Source organism: Sitodiplosis mosellana, unplaced genomic scaffold, assembly GCF_009176505.1.
Source record: "Sitodiplosis mosellana isolate CC-2019 unplaced genomic scaffold, AAFC_SMos_1.0 Smas_scaffold_6191, whole genome shotgun sequence".
Taxonomy (NCBI): domain Eukaryota; kingdom Metazoa; phylum Arthropoda; class Insecta; order Diptera; family Cecidomyiidae; genus Sitodiplosis; species Sitodiplosis mosellana.
This window is the reverse complement of record NW_022601432.1, coordinates 313,630-333,273: the sequence shown is the minus strand read 5'-3', so window position 1 is coordinate 333,273 and position 19,644 is coordinate 313,630. Positions and strand designations below refer to the sequence as shown.

Below are 19,644 nucleotides of genomic sequence, written 5' to 3'. Positions count from 1 at the left end.
CTCTCTCTCTCTCTCTCTCTCTCTCTCTCTCTCTCTCTCTCTCTCTCAGTTATGGTTCCAATATTTCAAAATATTGCAAGAAAATCATGCAAACACGTATAATTGGAGAGAGTTCAAAGATTTGATTCATTTCAAAATTGCAGACACACCGAAAATGGTCAAAAGTCAAGATTTTGGCGGTCGACACAAGATCGTCACATGCTAGATAAATTATTCCAATTAAATCCCCCGTCAAAACAGATTATTAATTCTTGGGATACATCTCATTTTTCTTGTGGCACAGTGAAAAGCGAGAGCGATACGAGCTAGACGAAGAACCTAATTATTGATGCTTTCGTGGTTTGTGCTACACACAAGAATTAAGTCAAACCCGTAACAAAAGAGGAATGATGTGAATGCATGAATGACAGCATTCTGAAGCATATACAACACGCCACATATACAAACACACACACACAGCTTGCACGATGATGAGCTTTTGGCTTTCAGCTTTGGGCACAAATGAAAACCTAACAGCGCAAATGTGGCAAAAACGATTCGCACGAAATGATTCCATTGATTCGGAAAATATTCAATAATCATAAAACGCATGTAACCAAGAATGTGGCCGAAAATCGGTGAAACAGATAGGGAGAGAGAGAGGGGGAGCAAGCAACAAAGACAGAGGGAACAAAACAATCGAGCAAAGCAAACATCGAAAAACAAAAATAAAGCCGTATCGACCATCTTTTCAGGATGAAATGGAATAAAAGCGAGAGAACATTTAACAGTTTCGAAACGACTGAATGTTTTGAGTATTCTGTGCAACCACTTCTTCTCTTCTCTTTCTCTGTTATTTTTTTTTATTGTTATTGCTATTTGGTGTTGCTGTATCAAACCAAAATTTACTGCATGGCTCCCCCTGCTACTGGTTGTGCTGCCGTTGAGATTGAGCCAACCCAACCCAACGTAAACAGAAAAGCAGAGAGAGAGAGAGTGCGTGTATATACAATACATACCGTAGTCTGTTGCCTGCCCGCGTTTACGGAATGGCCATTAACCGAGGAGAAGAAATATAGACATTTAACACGGCACTAAAGCGCTTTTATTTTTATTAAATAGGTATCAATGGAAATTTTCCACTTGAAGTTTTCGATAATTACGATGATATAATGGGATCCATTGGGCGATTTATTGGTTAATATTATTGCATTGAATCATCGTGATTTGTTCACCCTACTGTTTGGTCTGGTATGTGCCAGCGCCAGAGATACCACACGGATCTCCGGATGAGCTTCGAAAAGTTGTGTGTAATTTGTGATTTCGATTAATCCTTTTGATGCGCATGCAAATTGATCAAGGGTTGCGATAGTAAAGCTTTTCGCCAATCGATTATGATTTATCAGTCAGTGTTGCGGCATACTTATTACTTATAGATAAATGCGCTATATGTCATTTACCCGAACAACGACAACAGCAGCAACAACAAAAAACCAACCCGAAGCGAAAAAGTACATCTTCTTCATCGAATCTGTTATGGTTTAAGTGCTTGCGTGTGTCCGAGCTGTTAAAGTGCCCATGGTTCATTGGATTCATATTGGAAACGACTTAACGAAAACTTAACACACACACACACACACACACTTACATTTGCTCGATGGACTATAATAAACACATTTCGCTCTTATTCACTCACTCTACTCGTTCGTTCGCTCGCTTGTTCGCTCGTTTGCTTGTTGTCAATGGACAAGAAGTTTCTGTGAACTTGTCGTAAGCACACAGCTTGAGCCTTTTGTTCGAGACATGCATGAGTTTGACGAGATCAAAGTAATATCAAATCTCTCAATAATATTAAATGTCATTTTGGCCTTTATTTGCTTTGACCGACTTGTCATAAGTCTTCAAAAATAAATAACATTCATATCGAGCGTAGCACAATTCAGGCGAAGTTTTGCGTTTATGTATGAGATGAGTGAATGGAAGTTTGCGGGGTAAATGGAAGTTTTGGAAGTGGACGGGTGGGTCGGGAGGTGACTCACACAAACACGTATACACAAACAATGTGTCGGTCTACTTGAAACGTATGTGTGTGTGTGTGTGTGTGTGTGTGTGTGTGTGTGTGTATGCGTGTGTGTGTACTTCACATTGTCCTCCTGGTGGAATCATCAAAATAATAATTCCAAGTATTGTCTTTTGCCTGTGTTTCGGCCCAAGTCATTGCGGTGAACAGCTTTGGTGTTTGTTTTTGATAAGGACCTGGCATAAGCGAACAATTTACATGAAAATGGTCGTCGTCTTAAAATCCATACGATTGACGAGATGGCAATAGGCTGCTGCTTGACATGGTTTTGATTGCTTGCAGCGACGCATTTTCCAAGCCAACCATCACCCAGCTATAAAATCAACACGAAAAATTTTGACGATATAAAACCGATGATTATAAAACAGTTTCATTCTTCTACTTCATTCGGCCAATTAATCGCCCAAGATAATGCCATTGCCAAAATGGCTCAAATGTGCTTAATCCACGAAGCCTCTATCGCTCACAAGGAGCGCGAGCAGGCGAGCGCGCGTACCCTGCCAAAATGATTCTTGAAGTTTTTTATCACGGCCATTAGTAAACATTCAGATTAATATTTGGCTTCAACTTTTCTGCTGTCGTTCGTCTCGACAGCACATTAAGCAACATTTTCGTCCCATCTTATAATTAAAATAAACTATTCAATCCGATTTGATGTTGCCGTTGAATCACTTTTATTCTACTCTCCTTCTGTTTTACCAGTCGCAAGAAAATGACATAAGAGTGCAAGTGAGGAAGAGAAAGAACAAAAAAAAATGGATTTTGCCATTTATGTGCTGATTTATCAACGGTTTCAATGTCACGGTTCCACTCGAAGTCATTCGTTAATGCAGTGAACTCTTTAAGGAAGATTAATACGATTTCGTTTGATGCAATGAAATCATCAAATCAAGCGAAAGAGAATGAGAGAGAGAGAGAGAGAGAGAGAGAGAGAGAGAGAGAGAGAGAGAGAGGAGAGAAAAGGAATAACCAACATCGAAATAAAGTGCATTCGAACAGTCTCGAACAGATTTTCAATGCTGCAGACACATGAACCAAATGATCTATGGTTGAAGGCGCATTTTTTTCCCATCTCTTCACGAAAAAAAAATTCATTAATATTTCGAGTACACTGAAGTAGAGTAACTTCACTGAAGAGAGCCAAAAAAAAAAACTTTGACATTCGTGAGCGAGAAAAAAGCTCCTTAGACGATAAGTACAAACGACAATATCACAGATTAGTTTAGCTCTTCCGAATAATTTTGTGTGATGCCTTTTTGCTCTTCTTTACCCATCGCAGCCATGATGAGATACCATTTATTAAGTTGTGCACGATCATGTTATTTGTGTCGCATATGGCGTCCACTGCAATTCAATTCGGCGAAAGAATCAAGTTGCGACAGATAAGACGCAGCACAAACAAAAAATGAAAACGGAGAGCGATGTGAAGAATGAAATGTGAAGGCAAGAGCATCGAAACACACTTTACTATTATTATTTTTTTTAAACATCGATGGAGGCGAAAAAGTTCGACAACATTTGAAAGTGCATAAAGATCAGACATCATTAGTATCACACCATAAGAACTTTTATCGCCCAACAAAAACGGAATGAAGAGAGAAAAAACAACAACTTTAGTTTACACCAGCAGCAACGAACACGCAGAGAACGTCGTTTTGTTGCAACCGTACAATCCGTTGATGTTTTATTGAATAGATCACTTCTTCATACTAGTTCTTCGAACATTGTTTGTATTTTCACTCAGCGACGATAGCAAAAGACCAACTTAAGCGTTTCGCATCGATTGATTCGATGATGATGATAATAATAATAAAAGAAATGTTTATAATCATTTATTTAAACAATGTTTTGATTGAGTAAAAATGCTCTTAGCACTTTTTTAGCGGTTTTCGTTCGTTAGTGATGGTTGCTGCTGCTCTTTTTTTTTCATGCGAAAAGTTTCCAAACATTGCATCGCATCGCACCTTTGTTGATTTATAGTTTTTGCACGTTTGAAAATTTATTGGCGAAGAATTAATGGAAAAAAAAAGTGTGATTGTTGTTCGTTCGTGTGTAATTGCTTTAATTAAAAATGCGAAACATATTGCCGATGGGCAAAAAAAGCAAGAGTAGCGAGAAAAAAATTTACGACCAACTAATCAACAACTGCATACAAACACGTTCATTAGCTGTATTTCATCGTTTTCAATAGAAGCAGCTATTGATACATTTGGCCATGACGTACAGTATTTTTTTGTCTCTATTTTCGTCAACTTGGAATAAAAGAAATATGGTTTTCCATTCAAGTTACTGTAAATGAAATGAATGGTTGAGCAAAATTAAAGGTCAAATTGAAAGCAGTCTTCGGTAAATTTAATGAAAAGAAGAAGAAGAAAAAAACTGTACCTACATCGAAACTCGCAATTACACTTAAAAATCTCGATCAGGCGAATCGATTTGTTTTTATTTTTGTTTTGTTTTATTCGTTCCACTTTACCAAAAGTCTCGAGCTGTGGATTCGTTTCTGCGTTCATTTTGTGAACCAAATGCTTTTGTGCATGTGTAGTTGGTATTTGGTTTTTGGTTTTTTTTCTCTTCTTGTTCTTCATCATGGGCAACCCTTTTGTTGTTTTTCTTTTCACTAATTTACACTCGGCATTTTTTTCATTCTTCTTTTTTCTCTTTTCTCTTTTTTCAGTATGCAACCAATTTTCACGTGGCGTATTTTCAATGCTTGGAGCTGTTTCACCCGAATCGTTTGATACATTACATTCGTACAGTAATACATTCCAAATGCCCTTCGTAACGCCTTGGTTTCCGGAAAAGGTGAGTCAAGTTTCAAATCGCTCAATTACAACATATACCAACCCCAGTGTGTATTTAACCGTTAGTCAGGTTTATTTTATACATACGCACTCATGTATCGACGGATAAAAAAGAAAATGACAGAAAATCATCAAACAGAACACAGAAGAACGCAACGAAGTAGCAAAAAAAGCAGCAGCAGCAACAGCAGCAGCAGCATCAGTGTGCAGCGAAAAAGCATAGAGCGAGAAAAAGGAAATGAAAACGAAATAAATCAGGGATGCGAAACGTGTATTGGGTCGTTGTGAACGCATTCACTTCCTGATGAACTCAGGCCATTTTGCTTGATTTTATTCGCCAAAACTTGCGAACAATTTCTTCATCAATGTGACTGAGAAGCAAAAAAGCTTCAAAAAAAATAAAATAAAATAAAAATAGAATAAAATCTACATTTAAATATCCCAATGTTGCACATAGATACATCAAAAGCGAAACAAGCTACCCATTACATGAAAGAGGTAACGGTAGATTTGATGCTTTTTTCCGGCTTTTCCGAAAAGGAAAAAAAACGAACCGAAAGAAGAAGGAAAAAATAAAATCTTATGAAATAATAAATGCAGTTAGACGAAGTGTGCTCATAATAATCATAAAAGAAAATTTATATGGGAACACGTTTGGTGTGAATGTGTAAAAATGGTCCGGCAAAGCAAAGCGAACAAAGAAAAACACACCGAGCCGTAATGAAGTGTGCCGATGGTCTTTTCGGCCCCGGATAAGAAAGGGAAACGAAAAGGAAGAAGAAGAAGAAGAAGGAGCACAGGACGAGAGAGAGAAACAAATGGGTGGTGAGAGGCATCAGTGGCACGGAAGGATGGGTGGGTGCACTCATAAAAAGGAGGCGAAATCCAAATTTACGACAACTGAATGTAATCGTAATAACTGCTGGCAATGTTCTCGTTAATGCTACCACCGCATTTTCGAATTTTGCTCGCTCGCGCGCGTTCCTCAATTTCTTCCATTTCGATGTGTGCGAGAGTGTGTGACGAGATGCTCAATAATGTTCTATTTGTATGTGTGTGTGTGTGTGTGTGTGGTTGATGGTTATCTTCGGGCCTGGGATGGTGATGCCTTCTTTTCCGCTTTCAGCGGTTTGGTTATATAGTTTGGTACTTTGCCATTGATGACCGTACTGACAAGTGAAAATGGGCAAAAAATACAAAAGAAATTATACGGAAATGTAATAATTTTGCATGCTTTTGCCAAACCAATCAATTCAAGAAGAGAGATGAGAGCGAGAGACAAGTCGATGATACGGACGGACGGACGGACGGACGGACGAACGGATGGGCGACCAAATCAAGGGAATTCAACTCAAAATCACGTCTTATAAATATCTTTCGGGAGCGAAATGGAAAAGAAAGTGAAAAAAAGAGACGCGATGAAGAAGATAGCAAAGCAGAGAAAAAAAAAAATCGTTTCTTCTCGTCGTCATCGTGCTTTTGCTTTGGTTCATTTCATTTCATTTTTCTTGATTTATGCCGAGATGCAGCAAGTTGTAACGAGAAGGAAGCTTCTAAGGCCTTTACGCTTCACAAAAAGTGAGCGATGAACGGGCGAACGAAAAAAAAATACAACACACACACACACAACAACTGAAAGTCAGATTTGATATTGAGAACATGAACCCTTTTATTGCTTTTTCCTTTTTGATTCGCTCATTCTTTTGAGCCAAACAACACGAAATATTAAGAGTTTAGAATCACTAGCAAAATGTGTATATATATATATATATATATATATATGTTTCGATCGTTTCTTCTTCGCTGATGTGGGTGTAGATGTATATGTGTGTGATGTTTCAATGAGCGAACTAAAAATTTCCGCCCCAAATTCAATCGCTTAGACTTTTTCACTTTTCATTTCACTCGTTTTCCTCGGTTCGATTAAGGCAAAAGTTGTTGTTTCTTGTTCGACTTTCTCTCTTTGCCCAAAATATAAAAAAAGCACACACAAAATACGCACAAAAAAACGGCAATTTTGATTTCATCTTCTCGGTGTATTTTTTTTCCCCGCTACCTTTGTCTTTTGTTATTTGTTTTTAATTCTTGTGAAATTATTTTTTCGACACACAGAAAGAGAAAGAATGGATAGAGAGGGAGAGAGAACGCAAAACGAGCTCTTGCTCCAATATTGGAATCACTATGAACAAAGTCATGAAGAGCAAACAATAACGGCTTACTTTTATTTTATATTATTTTCTGCACTTTGAAAGCCAAGAACTAACATTTCTTTTTTGTTCTCCTCCAATTCGTCGATCCTTTTGTTGTTTTTTGTGTGTTCTGTTCATGTCCTCATTCGTTCGAAGTTTGCCGTTGGAAATGTGTTTTGAACTGCGACTTTTTTTTTGTTCCCTTTCATTCTTTCGTTATATATATATATATATAGATTCTTTTTTTCACTGTGCTACCCTTCGTTTGAAACGAAATCCGTTGGAATTTTTTCCGTGTACGTATACAATTCGGATCGAAAAGTTTTGATTGGTTCAAAGGATCTCACAAAATGTTCAAAAACTGTGTGCTGCACTTCGAACGCTATTTTCTTTATTGTAGTTTAAGAATCAGTTTTGTTAAACGCGCGTAAAGAGTGCATGAACTTGACTTTATCGATATATTAAATAAAATCCGTGGAAATTCACCATTCTCTTTTCGGTAAGCGCGCTCTCTCTCTATCTCTCTCTCTCTCTCTTTCTCGCTTGCTCGCTTGCTCTTTCGACTGCTGGGCTGGTAAAATTCATCGAAAATCAAGCGTTGCGCGCGAGCATTTCTTTTCTACATCTTCAATTCTTGTTTTGATTTGAGTAAGATAGAAAGTTGTATGGTACACTTTTTTTACGGTTTCTTGTTGGAAATTGAAACATTTACATTTTTGTCGTAATTATTATGGTTGTGCGCGCTATTTTTCGGGTTATTAAATTTTGTCGAAATGGTGTTCGAATGATGCCGTTGCTGTTTTACCATTTTCGTAAACTAATATTTTAATTAAATTGACGGCAATGAGACAGAGACCGTAACTGAGAGGGAGAAAAAGCGAAAGAGACAAACGAAGAAAAAGAAGAAGAAGAAGAAGGTGAGGTTAGCAGAGAAGCGAATGTTAGCCAAAATGATAATGGCAAACTATTTGGAATGGCAACAATTTGTGCGATATTCCATGTAATAAAATTCCAAAGTGGAAATTGCCATTTTGCTCATGCATCTCTCGTAGCTCAGGTTCTCACATCATATCATTTTATCTGTTCACGATCCACGTACGCCCGTACTAAAAATGATAGAGCACACGTGTTTATGCGGACACACAAACACACACACAGAGAGAGAGACATATACCCAAACCAAAACACACACACACAAACATTGCCATTTCATAGCGTGTGTAAATTCGTTTCATATTGCAATCCCGATTTTCTGCAATACAAAATATCCCATTTCATTTATTTTTATTGTTTCTTACATTTTGATTACGAGTTAAGTGTGCATTCACCTGAACTGATCATATCAACTGTATTTTCAACGTCATGCAGTTCCAACAGAGAATCTTGCGAGCAACAGAGCAACCGAACGAACGAACGAGAGAGTGAGTGAGTGAGTAAAAGAGACACAAATTTACAAAAGAATCGTACAGAAAGCGATGGATAAACAAAAAACAACGAACGAAAACAAGAAAATGAAAAAAAACGCATACAAGACGAAAAAGGATACTTATGGCACACACAAAATAGATGGAAATAAAAGGATGGCGAGTGGAAATAACGACAAAATTTTCAAGAGAAAGAAAGCGTGAGAAAGATTGGAAGCGCAAAGGGAAATATAGAACCGAGATGAGGAGCGCAGGCAGACAGACAAACAAAACAATGAACGAAGAAACGTGAAGCGCTTACAAACGTGTACAAAAACATATCAAAAACAACAACAAGGGCAAGGCGATAAACACTTACTACCACACTAACAGGAAAGAGAAGAGAAAACTAGCGAACGAGTGAGCGAGCGATAGATGCTACCCGACGAATGAAAATGAATAGAAATGAAAATCAAGAAATTTATATTTAGTACTAGTTATCGGCTTTACGATCGCATATAGCTTAACCTCACAACTCATTCGCAACATCTTAATCTTAATCTTCGCTTGAACTGCTGTGCTCTAAATTTATGAAGAATACGATGCGCCCGGGTTGATGTGAGAGAGATGCAGAGTGCCACATGAATATGGCACAAATATCGGCATGAAGAGGGAGCCATTGTAAATGCAAGTGGATGAGACTAAGGCGAACCGAAAGCAAAGAAAACGAAATGAAGAAAGAAAGAGAAAAAAAAAATTAAAGGCAGACACTTGCTCTATCAGCCATCAGCAATGTGAATATGAGAAACTAGCATCTTTTTTTTCGTTCCTACAGAGATGGTTGACCCCGAAAACACTCAAAGAATCATTAGCCGCGCAGAAAGCATGTGGTAACATTTCCGACGAAAACTGGTACCCAAAATCGAAGCCACAAATGGTTGCACATTAACTGAGTAAGTACGATTCATGTGCCTGCCCACCAAAAGTGTGCCACGTATTTTCGAAACAAACTGACCATAAATTCGAATTCGTATCATCGTAGCCCAGCCAAACGGCGCGCAACCAAAATCCGCTTAAATGAAATGGGAATTATTATGCTGGATGTAATGCGGTACAATGCAACTGAGAATAAAGTCCATGCAAACGCTCACACGCTATATTTATCTGATGATAAGTTGTAATGATGATGATGAATAATAAAGTAGCAAGGCAGAGAGGTAGAGAGAGAGAGAGAGAGGGAGAGAGCGGGCGGGCGGGCAACAACACACACCAACTTATTTCACGTAATTCGGTTGCACGATGCAGGCGAAAGCATGTGTGCGGTGTTAGCAGTAACATCTTGAGCTCGATGTACATGCTTTCTTTGGAATCACTTTTCACAGCTTTCAAGAAATCGCACATGGAAAAACAAATGAGCGAGTACACGGGAACGAGCGCTCTCGAACGGGCAAAAACACGCAAATTGAAATCAACAACACACCGCTACAGACCCGTCATTTGAATCTCCGCTACCAGAACAAATAAGATGAAGAATGACAAAAAGAAGAGAGAATAAAAGAGATTACGACTACCATCGTTGCCCAGTGTCGACGAATAATGCCAAAACCTGAATGCTTTGGCAAATTTCATGAGAAAGCAGACAATACGCGCGCGAGCTATTCGTGTGAGGTTGTTCGGTCGGTTGATTTTTCTATTTGAATTTTGTTTGCAACTAGAATCTGCACATCATACAACATTCCGCGACTATGGCATATAAATGCACACACACACACACACAGTGCAGTGCTCGCCTCTTGGTCTCGCTTTCTCTGATTCCTGACGAACCGAATAAGAAAACACCAACGAAGTAGAAAAAAAAATAATGTAACGAAACCATTAAATTTTATTAGTTTTAAATTTTAATGGTTAGCTATTTCACGTTTTTTTTACCTCCCTATTCTATCTCTCTTCTGGGCTTTCTGTTCGCTGCCCTCGAGCCATTCTTTCTCGTTGAATGTATGGACACTTTTTTCCTTCGTTCACAATCTCACTCACTCTTTTCTATCTTACTTTCTCGTTAAATGCGAACATACGACATGTCTGTTGAAGGCGAACGTATGCGAATATGTAAGTTAGATAGGGGAACATGTGAAGCGATGCCTGTGAAAAAAAAAAATGAAATTTGTATCTGGATGCGTCGGAAAATCAAATTACATGAACAGCGAATACCATTAACAGTAGAAATGGTACAAGTATAAGTGAAATAGCAGAGCACGAATGGATGGCCAATGATAAAAATTTTGTAGAGCGAGCAAAAGAGAGTGAAAGAGACGGAGAGAGAAAGAGAAACCGAGCCACAGCAAACGAAATCAAATTTTTTCACTGAATAGTAAATAGAAAATGTTCGTGGAGCGTACGGCTCTTGCCGCATATTTCAATATTATATTATTTTGATATGCAAATATCATGCTCTCTATTCCAAAAAGAAATGGAAAAAAAAACAACTGAATGGAATGCCATAAAAAAATTTTAATATATGAATTAAGCGTGCATTTTAATCTAGCCGAGAGTTGATTTTTTGTTATATGCACACACACACACACACACACACACACACACACACACACACACACACACACACACACACTGTAGAATGCAGAGAGACCGAGAGAGAGAACAAAAGGAGGGAAAAGGAAGAGAAAATCCAAATCTTTGAAGAGTCAATATTTAACATCCATTCAAGGGAAGAATGAAAAAAGCTTTCGCCTACATTTCCTCTTAGTACATTTCGGTTAAAAATCAGATGAAACAAAAGTAAGAAAACGAACTTTCACTGTGTGAGGGAGGAAAAAAAAAACAATCGAGAAAGATTCCTTTCGATCGTGTATTTTCTGTCTCTATCTCTCGTTCTCCCTTTTTTTTCATTTTCTTGACTCTCGGTCGCTTTTTCTTTTGGCGCTTTGACGATGTTGCGTAAGTTCGAGTCAAAAGACGGAAATGAAAGGGGATAGACAAAACCGACAATCATTTATTCGAAAATCTCTAGTAGAAAATCAATGTTGACTGATGTTGCGCTTCAACGAACCACAATGAAAAGTTGACTTGATAATAGAACCTCTCTATGAATTGAGTATCAAGTCAGATTCGATTCCGCGTACAAATACATGCACTTGCACATTGGTCCCAATCACCGCTCTCTCCCCGGTATGTGTGTGTGTCTCTTTCGCTCTCCCTGTTCGTATGTGTAGCAAGCAGCGAGAAGAAAAGCTTCGATGGCAGAGAGAGAGAGAGAGAGAGAGAGAGAGAGAGAGAGAGAGAGAAAATGCAACCGCATTACATTTTTTTAAGGCACTTGCTTATACAAGCATCGGCTGTGATCAAGGAAACTAAAAAAGAACGCACAACACGGAAGGGCGAAAGAGAAAGCGTTCTGTAGAGAGAACGAAATCGAGAAAAAAATGAAACAAAAAACTATCCCGTTTCTTCTCTCAATTTTTTCTTTTTAGTTTCATGCACATTCACTCGTAAATGGCTCACATGCTCCGACACATACAAAATTCTACTAAAAGAGATACAAAATGAAAAGTATTTCCGATTTTTGCTTCGTTTCATTCCACTTTCTAGCTCGTCGTTTATTCATTCGTTCACATTTTATATCTTCAAAGAGAGTGAAAGAGGGAGGAACGGAATGAGCAAGAGAACGAGCAAAATTTGCGAAGCGAATCTTAATCAAATTGAAAAAGGAATAGTTGGTCGCATGTATAAATGTGTGTCTGTTAATTTAGGGTGTTCGAAAATCATTAAAATTTGACATTCGAGACACAACTCATTGATTCTTGGATTTTTGTTTTGACAAATAGATTGCGATCGTTTTGATGGGAACGTAACGGTTATTTTTGAAATGTGTCGAAAGTTTCGCGAAGTAAACTACTTGATAGTTAATTTGAATGTGGCATGGTGCATCACCAGAATCGTACACCCTAATCGCACCATGTGAATCGATGGCAATGCCTTTGATGCTGATGCAACGAATTGCATAGATTTTCGTTTCCTCTTTAAAATCATGCACACAATATAGTTTCCGTGCACATGTAAATGTGTATAAATTTCTTCATTTTCGTTTTCTCAACATATATAACCCACTTGTTCTCATCCCTGTGCCATTCGCCCCGCCGATTTCAAATTCAATAAGCTTATTGTTTCTCTTTTTTTTGCCATCGGCTCGTGTGTATATTTTTGCGACCAAAAACCTTTCACTTTGTTCGTTAAATGAACTGCAACATTCTTTTAAAATTGTTATTCTCTCTCTCGTTCGGAGTTCAGTTGCAATCGATTTGAATTTTTTTTTTGCTGTCGAAATGTTTTCTCCGATTATTGGAGATGATAGTTTTTTTTCCTTTTTTCGGTATGCTGCTCGTTCTTTCTCTCTCGGCAGCGTTTGGACGATTTGTTTTTTCTATCACTGTTGTTGTTTTTGAGGTTTTTCATTCTTACATTTTAGGATGGAATTGAAGGGAAACGATTTTTGCATTAAAAAAATGGAACTTTTTTGTCGTTCTATCTCACTCGTATTAACTTGTGTGCCGTTGTTTGCACTGTTTGAACATGCATCCCAACAAATAATAGCATTGAGCTTATTTGCTGACACTCAAAGAGTGCCGAGAATATGCGGCGTCCACGTGGCATGTGGTATGGATGCGTCCTACTCCTCTTTTCTCTCAATGACATGCAAAGGCAGGCAACTCTCTGACTGTATTTTCTCATGAAAATGTAAATAAACATCAGTAAAATTGTGCACTTTAAATTATGCCAACCGCAGAGCGTAGCGACTAAAAATCCTAATGAATATTTGAAGGCAAACTTACAAAAAGGCGAACTGGCCGTCGAAAAGAGCGAGTGGCAAGCGGGCGAACGAGCAGATGAGCCGAGCTAGTGGTAAAAAAAAATATATTGAGAAATAGTGAGGGACGGGAGAGAGAGGGAGAGAGAAATAGAGCAGATGAAGAATATTGAAACTGTAAACAGACATAAAACGCATGCTGAATCTTAAGTCGGTCTTCAGACGTAGTTCACCACAGAGGATTTACCACCCCAAAATCAATCTCTCTTGCACTCATTCACTTTAGTTACACAGCTTATGAGCTTTTATCCACAATGGCATTCATGTAATACTAATAAGTCAGCTGACTACGATAATTTGAAAATTTTCGCTTCATTTTGTGCTGGACCGCTGTGTGCGCTCATGAAAATCGGATAAAAATCCCTATACTAGCCACAATCCATTCGGATATTCAATGGGAAAATTTGCTGGAATGAAAATAAAAGAGCAGAGAGAGGAGAGAGAGAGGAAGCGAAAGGAAAAATGCAACATTGACAGAATTTCGACAATTTGGCAACAAATGAGTTAGTTATTATTATTATTTTCAATAAATTATATTACTAATGAAATCTTGTTGAAATTTCCGTTGCATGCAACGTCAATGCGTAATTTTTTTTTCTACCATATTTATATCGTTTAAATCGATTCGATTTAAACAGTTTATTTCAAACCTGTTGAACTATTTATGATATTTTTAATGGAATATGATGCGAAAAACATTTGTTCCAATTTTCGAATCGATTTCAATGCCCAATGGCCGATGAAAGTGGGGAAAAACGGCTCCGTTTATCGTGCGTGTGTGTTTGCACTTCAAAACATATGAAGCTTAAAATGATTTTCATGTTTGCATATATTCATTTGGCAATACGAATAAAGCGATAATTCGGTTTTATTTGTACCATTTCATGTGAAAATGAAAAGTATTCGATTTGCTGTGCTGTGTTCGTTCATGCAATGTAACAAAAATAATTATCCAACATACAAACGAAAAGGGAGAAAAAAAACACATATAAACAAACACACACACACACACACACACACACACACACGAATAGCCAACCAAAATGATTTGTGGGATTTCTTTGGATCGAAAAGCGAAAATTCAGGCCATGTTCAGCAATTTGTTTGGAATATTGTATCTGTGTGAGTGTGAGTGTGTGTGTGAATGTTGTACAAAATTCGCAAAAATTTATGGCTTTCTATTTGCCGCTTGTTGGTTTATCCTTCCGACATACATTTCTGGTGGTATTCGGAAAACCACAGAAAAATACCAAAAACTAATGATAATGGAAACAGTAATTTGGCTTGCCTCATTCGTGCATTACTTTTTGATATGCCAGACATACGAAAAAGAGACAAGACTTGTGTGAGTGCGTGCGCGCGCGCGCTTCGTTCGCTTTTTCAAATGAATGTTGGACATTAAGCGCTTGCTATATATTAGAATGGGGTGTGTGATTGTTGCGTTTACTGAATGCAGACGGCATTGATAGCATATATACAAACAACAAACACACACACAAAAAATAAATGTTTTTATTATGAACGATTATCAATTCGTCGACTGTTTATGGCACACATTTTGTTATAAATAATCCGAAACGCAGAGCTTTTACCCGTAATACTGTATCTGTTTGTTTGTTTGGTTGGTTTTTTTTCACTCTCATGTTCAATTCGAATGCTGTATAAAAAAATGAACGACGGCAGTTTTTGAGTTGGCAACATTCTGAGGTTTTGACACTAAAAAGAAGCAACGCGCACACGCGCACACACATACAAAAACTGTAATGTTGGTTTTAAATTTGGTGAATTTTTGCCAAAGAATGATCATTTCAGATGGATATTCAAACAAATTGCCCGACAAAAATTTGAAACCATTATTTGGACGACGAGTCAACGAACATTTTATTCTCTCGCAAACTATGCGATTCGATATTTATTGAATATTATTCAATGGAATTTTTTCGGGATATCATATCTTTTACGATGGATGGATTGGCGAAATTGAATTACAATCGAAAACACACATACACACAAACACATACGCGTGCAAACGAAAATCTATGAAAACAATTATGTAATTATAATCGAGGGATAATAAATGTTTCGGTCGAAAAATGTATTTTTTCGCGCATAATAATTAATAATGCTGTAGTAATTTTATACTTGGCATTTTTATATCTGAATGAAAATTTGTGCGTTTAGAATTTTAGCGCTGGGGATGTTGGGCGATGTGAATTTGTATGTGTGACGTTGAGATGCTAAAGCAAAGACCATCTGGACGGTTCTTTTGTTCAACGCATCGCGTTATGACAGCAACGAAAACAAAAACCTTTCTATACATTTTATTCCATCAAAGAGAGAATGACTTCAATCAATAGCGGAGAAAAATGAAGAAGAAGAAGAAGAAGAAGGAACAAAAAATATGAAATTCGCTATGAATAATGTCGATGATGTTAAATTTGATTATTATTTCGAAGACGCGAAACTATAAAAATGCAATAAATGCATGATGGCAAAGACGACCATAAGCTCGACGACCAAAACCAAAAGCGAAAAATAGAATGCCAAACGACAATGTATTCAAATGTATTGGTTAATTTTCTTGTACATCAACAGAATGCTGTTTGCACAACATTCTCGTGTGCGCGCTTTACCAGTTTTTCTTGGCATTTATGATGTAGTCGAGTTATTGGCATAAAACGTATTCGCAAAATTCCATAGTAATATAATGTACTGTGCATTTGCTTCTCTTCTGTGCATATCATGTTGTTTTTTCTTTTTTTCTCATTATTTCTTTCTATCGCGCTCGTTTCCTTTTCTCTCCACTTAATTTTCACTCGTTGTTCATCATTGACATTCAGCAAATGAAAACGAGACCATCCATCAGACGAAGTAAATCATTGCGAAGCGGCGGATGGCAGCAACAATGTGCCATAAGAAAATTGACAACGAGCAAAAGTGTGTGTGTGTCCGTATATATATATATATATATATATATGTATATAGATATGTCTCGGCCTATGATTTTTAAGCAATCACGAATATTTAAAATCAATGGTTCTCGATGTCAAAATTTAATCGCTTCGATGTCACGGATATAACTGTAAACATTGAAACATTATTATGCACTGGGCGGATGGTTTGCTCAAGTATTCATAGCAAGAAACTAAGGTCTATTATATCTTTTGCAGAGTTCCATAGGGGCCACCCAAATTCAACAGCTACCCGCCATACAAAATACTGTTTACAATTTTTCTCTCTTCTGCTCTTCTTCTTTTCTCACTCTCTGCTCCACTTTCGGCTTCGCATTCATTTTTTTTTCTTCATCTTTTCTTCATTGCTTGGAATTTCGATTCAACGCGTTGCTCTCTTGAAAGACGGAAAACGAACGAGAAAAAGGCGCTAAAGTGAATTTTCTTTCGGTCAAAAATGTACTGTCTAGCGCAAAATGTGTGTTTGTACTGTGGCTAAGGGACCCAGCGTGTGTTTGCCTTGGATCGCATTACTGTTTCAAATGATATTTGAATATTTGCGCTTATACGTCGACAGAATTATAATAGACAAACCGTATATATTTGTGAATGTTAATGCTTGAGAATGTGTAGAGTGTGTTCATTGTGAGCATTAAAAGAGTGGAAAATCGAGCACGAGAGATGAGGAAAAAAAATAGAGAATCAAACGATCTGAAATATATGTGTGAAGGGAGAACGCAGTTGTACTTTAAAAAAAAAGAGAGAGAGTGAGAAGAAGAACCAAATAAGTTAAGGCAAAGCGACGAGATTTTTTTTCACTCTAAAGCATAAGAAAGCATCAAATGTTAAACAGATATTGGTATAGGACTTTGGAGAAAAGTTTTGCAACAGCACAGTGCGGTGGTTATTATTGTTGCGAGAATTCGTGTTTCGTCATGACAAAGTCGTCGATGTCAACATTGACGCTCTGTTGCACACACATTCACACACACACAACATTCAACAATAGAGTCACATGAAATTGTTCACAAAGGAGCATACAAAAAAAGCATTTTATTATTATTATTTTAATCATTTCTGCTGATATATTGGGACATGAAATAGTTTTAGTGAGTTCGTCTTTGGCTAGGATAAAAATGACCTTCGAACTGTGGATTTTCTTTTCTAGAGAGATTCGTTTCAACTCAGTTCCAAAGAAACATTTTTTAAAAAAAGGTCGTTGACAATGGCATTCGACACAGCTTGCCTAATCGTTGGCCGACTATTTGTTCGAGTAGGCCGCACGCTCACTATTTGTATCTCATTTTGACCATTTTTCCGGGGTGTTGATTCGAAGTTGTCCGAACACAAAAAACAACTTTAGTTGGTATTTCAAAAGTTCTTTGGAACATTTTATCAATTTACCGAATTATGGGCTTCAGAATCGACAATGCCTAGGACAATACTGTTCCCATTCATTGATTTTTTCAATTGTCGATCAACATTGAGTTATCGTGATTTTTTCCTTCTTTTTAAATTGACTCCATTGTCATTTTAGTCATTCTTTGGGAAATAATTCAAGCATATTTGTTGCTATCTTAAACAATTGCTATAATGAATTTCATCATGATTTTGATGATGTGAGCGCGCATCGCATGATCAAAATGGCTCGTTGCTGTAGGTCATTGCGAGCCATGCTGGGTGCATAAAATGAGACAGCATAAGAGCGGTTTCCGGTCATAAGAGCGGCACATTTCCAGAAGAGATAAACATCAAACTAACCAAAATGTAAATACACTACTAAATATTCAGGGTGTGTTTTTGCGTAGCAAATATTCACTTTCGACAAGTGAAACATATACATATTTAGTTTGGCATGGCAAAGCATTGGCAATGTCTCTTGGCGAATGTCAAATATGTAGCAGCTAGATAGATAATGATGGTAACTGAGGAGAAGAGAGTGCGACCGACAGGGAACTAAGGAAGTGAGCGAGTGAGAAGATAGTTAAAGCATAACCAAAAAAAAAGCGTTCAAGAATAAACTCACACCAAGGAATTAACCGTACAAGATGAACGGCCAAATGCGAAACAAAACGCAACTCAAACCGAACAACAAAGCGAACAGCTCAAAAAATAAATATGTATCTCGTGAATTTGTATGATAGTTGCTGTGAGTATTGGACAATGAATACGGAATGAAGAAAGACGGGCATGCAAAACGAGTGAGAGAGAGTCTGTTTCTGTTGAGTTCGACTCAACGCAACCGTTTCGCAAGTGCACATTGTGATGTTATTGCAAATGACAGCCAGAAACTGATATATACAGAGAAACTGAACTACAAAACTCGATCGATGTGTTTGGTTAAGTAAGCAGCAAAAGGTTAAACCCGAGCGATGCATCCGCCTTTGCAATACCACTATTACGATCCAAGTAGTTGTCACATGTTTGGCTTCTGTTACGTCAATGAGAGGTCTTCCACTATGTGCAGTTTATTAAATAGACGTCGATCGAAACGCAGTCCAGAAGGGGAAAAAATAGATGAAAAAAGCGAATAAACTACAAAAATAGAGCTGCAAACAACAACGAGCAGAGCGATGAAAACAACAACAACAACAGAGAGAGAGAGAGTGAGAGAGAGTCAGAAAACACCCACGGGGATTTGGTAAAGTTTTCTTACTTCGAGAAGTCACATGCTTCTCTTCCTCTGCACACAAGCATTGACGCAGCTTTCAAATATTGATGGGATGTACATGTACATGTACACTACATACACGACATATACACCTAATGTGGTGTACATTCCCGCCGTGGAATCGCATCAGAAACTCACGAGGCCAACAGAGGAGACTAGCAAGCAACTACAACAACACAAAGAGATAGAGAGAGAGAGCGAGAGAGAGAGAGAGAGAGAGAGAAGTTAAAACGTAAACCCATTTAAGCCTCCGAATCAAAATTCACTTCAACATCGACGAAAACCGGTTTATCTTACAGTTCTTTATCCATTTTGTTGGGTTTGTACGCGTTTTCATCATGCACACCTCTCTCTCTCTTTGAAATTCACACTCACCACTGAAGAGCCCAGCCCGTCCCGAACTTGTACATGACAGAATGATACCGAACGAAGAGAGAGAGAGAGAAAGAACAACGCAAGAAGAAGAAAAAATACAACAGTTAAGAAATATAACGGTAGTTTCTACACTTCTTCACTTTGTGTCACACAGAGTTTGTGTATGTGCGTTCACGTTTCATCTAAATTTCTGTGTCATTTACATTTAGCTTTAGTTCGCTGCTACTTATATGGATTTCTTTCTCTCTCTCTTCCCAGTCTGCGTGTGTTTGCTCTTCACCACTCACATCTCACTTTTCATGTTCAGTTTTTC

At 37.7% G+C, this 19,644-nt stretch overlaps 1 protein-coding gene across 2 annotated transcripts in view; it reads left to right on the top strand.

Annotated features, from left to right (window-relative positions):
- The window catches only part of LOC129576479 (glutamate receptor 1-like), a 186,822-nt gene that overhangs the window by 98,152 nt on the left and 69,026 nt on the right, over positions 1-19,644 (top strand). For both annotated transcript variants that reach the window (XM_055461669.1, XM_055461670.1), the window contains one exon: positions 4,737-4,864. In XM_055461669.1, coding sequence (XP_055317644.1) covers positions 4,737-4,864 — 128 coding nt within the window. The remainder of the gene's footprint in view (positions 1-4,736; positions 4,865-19,644) is intronic.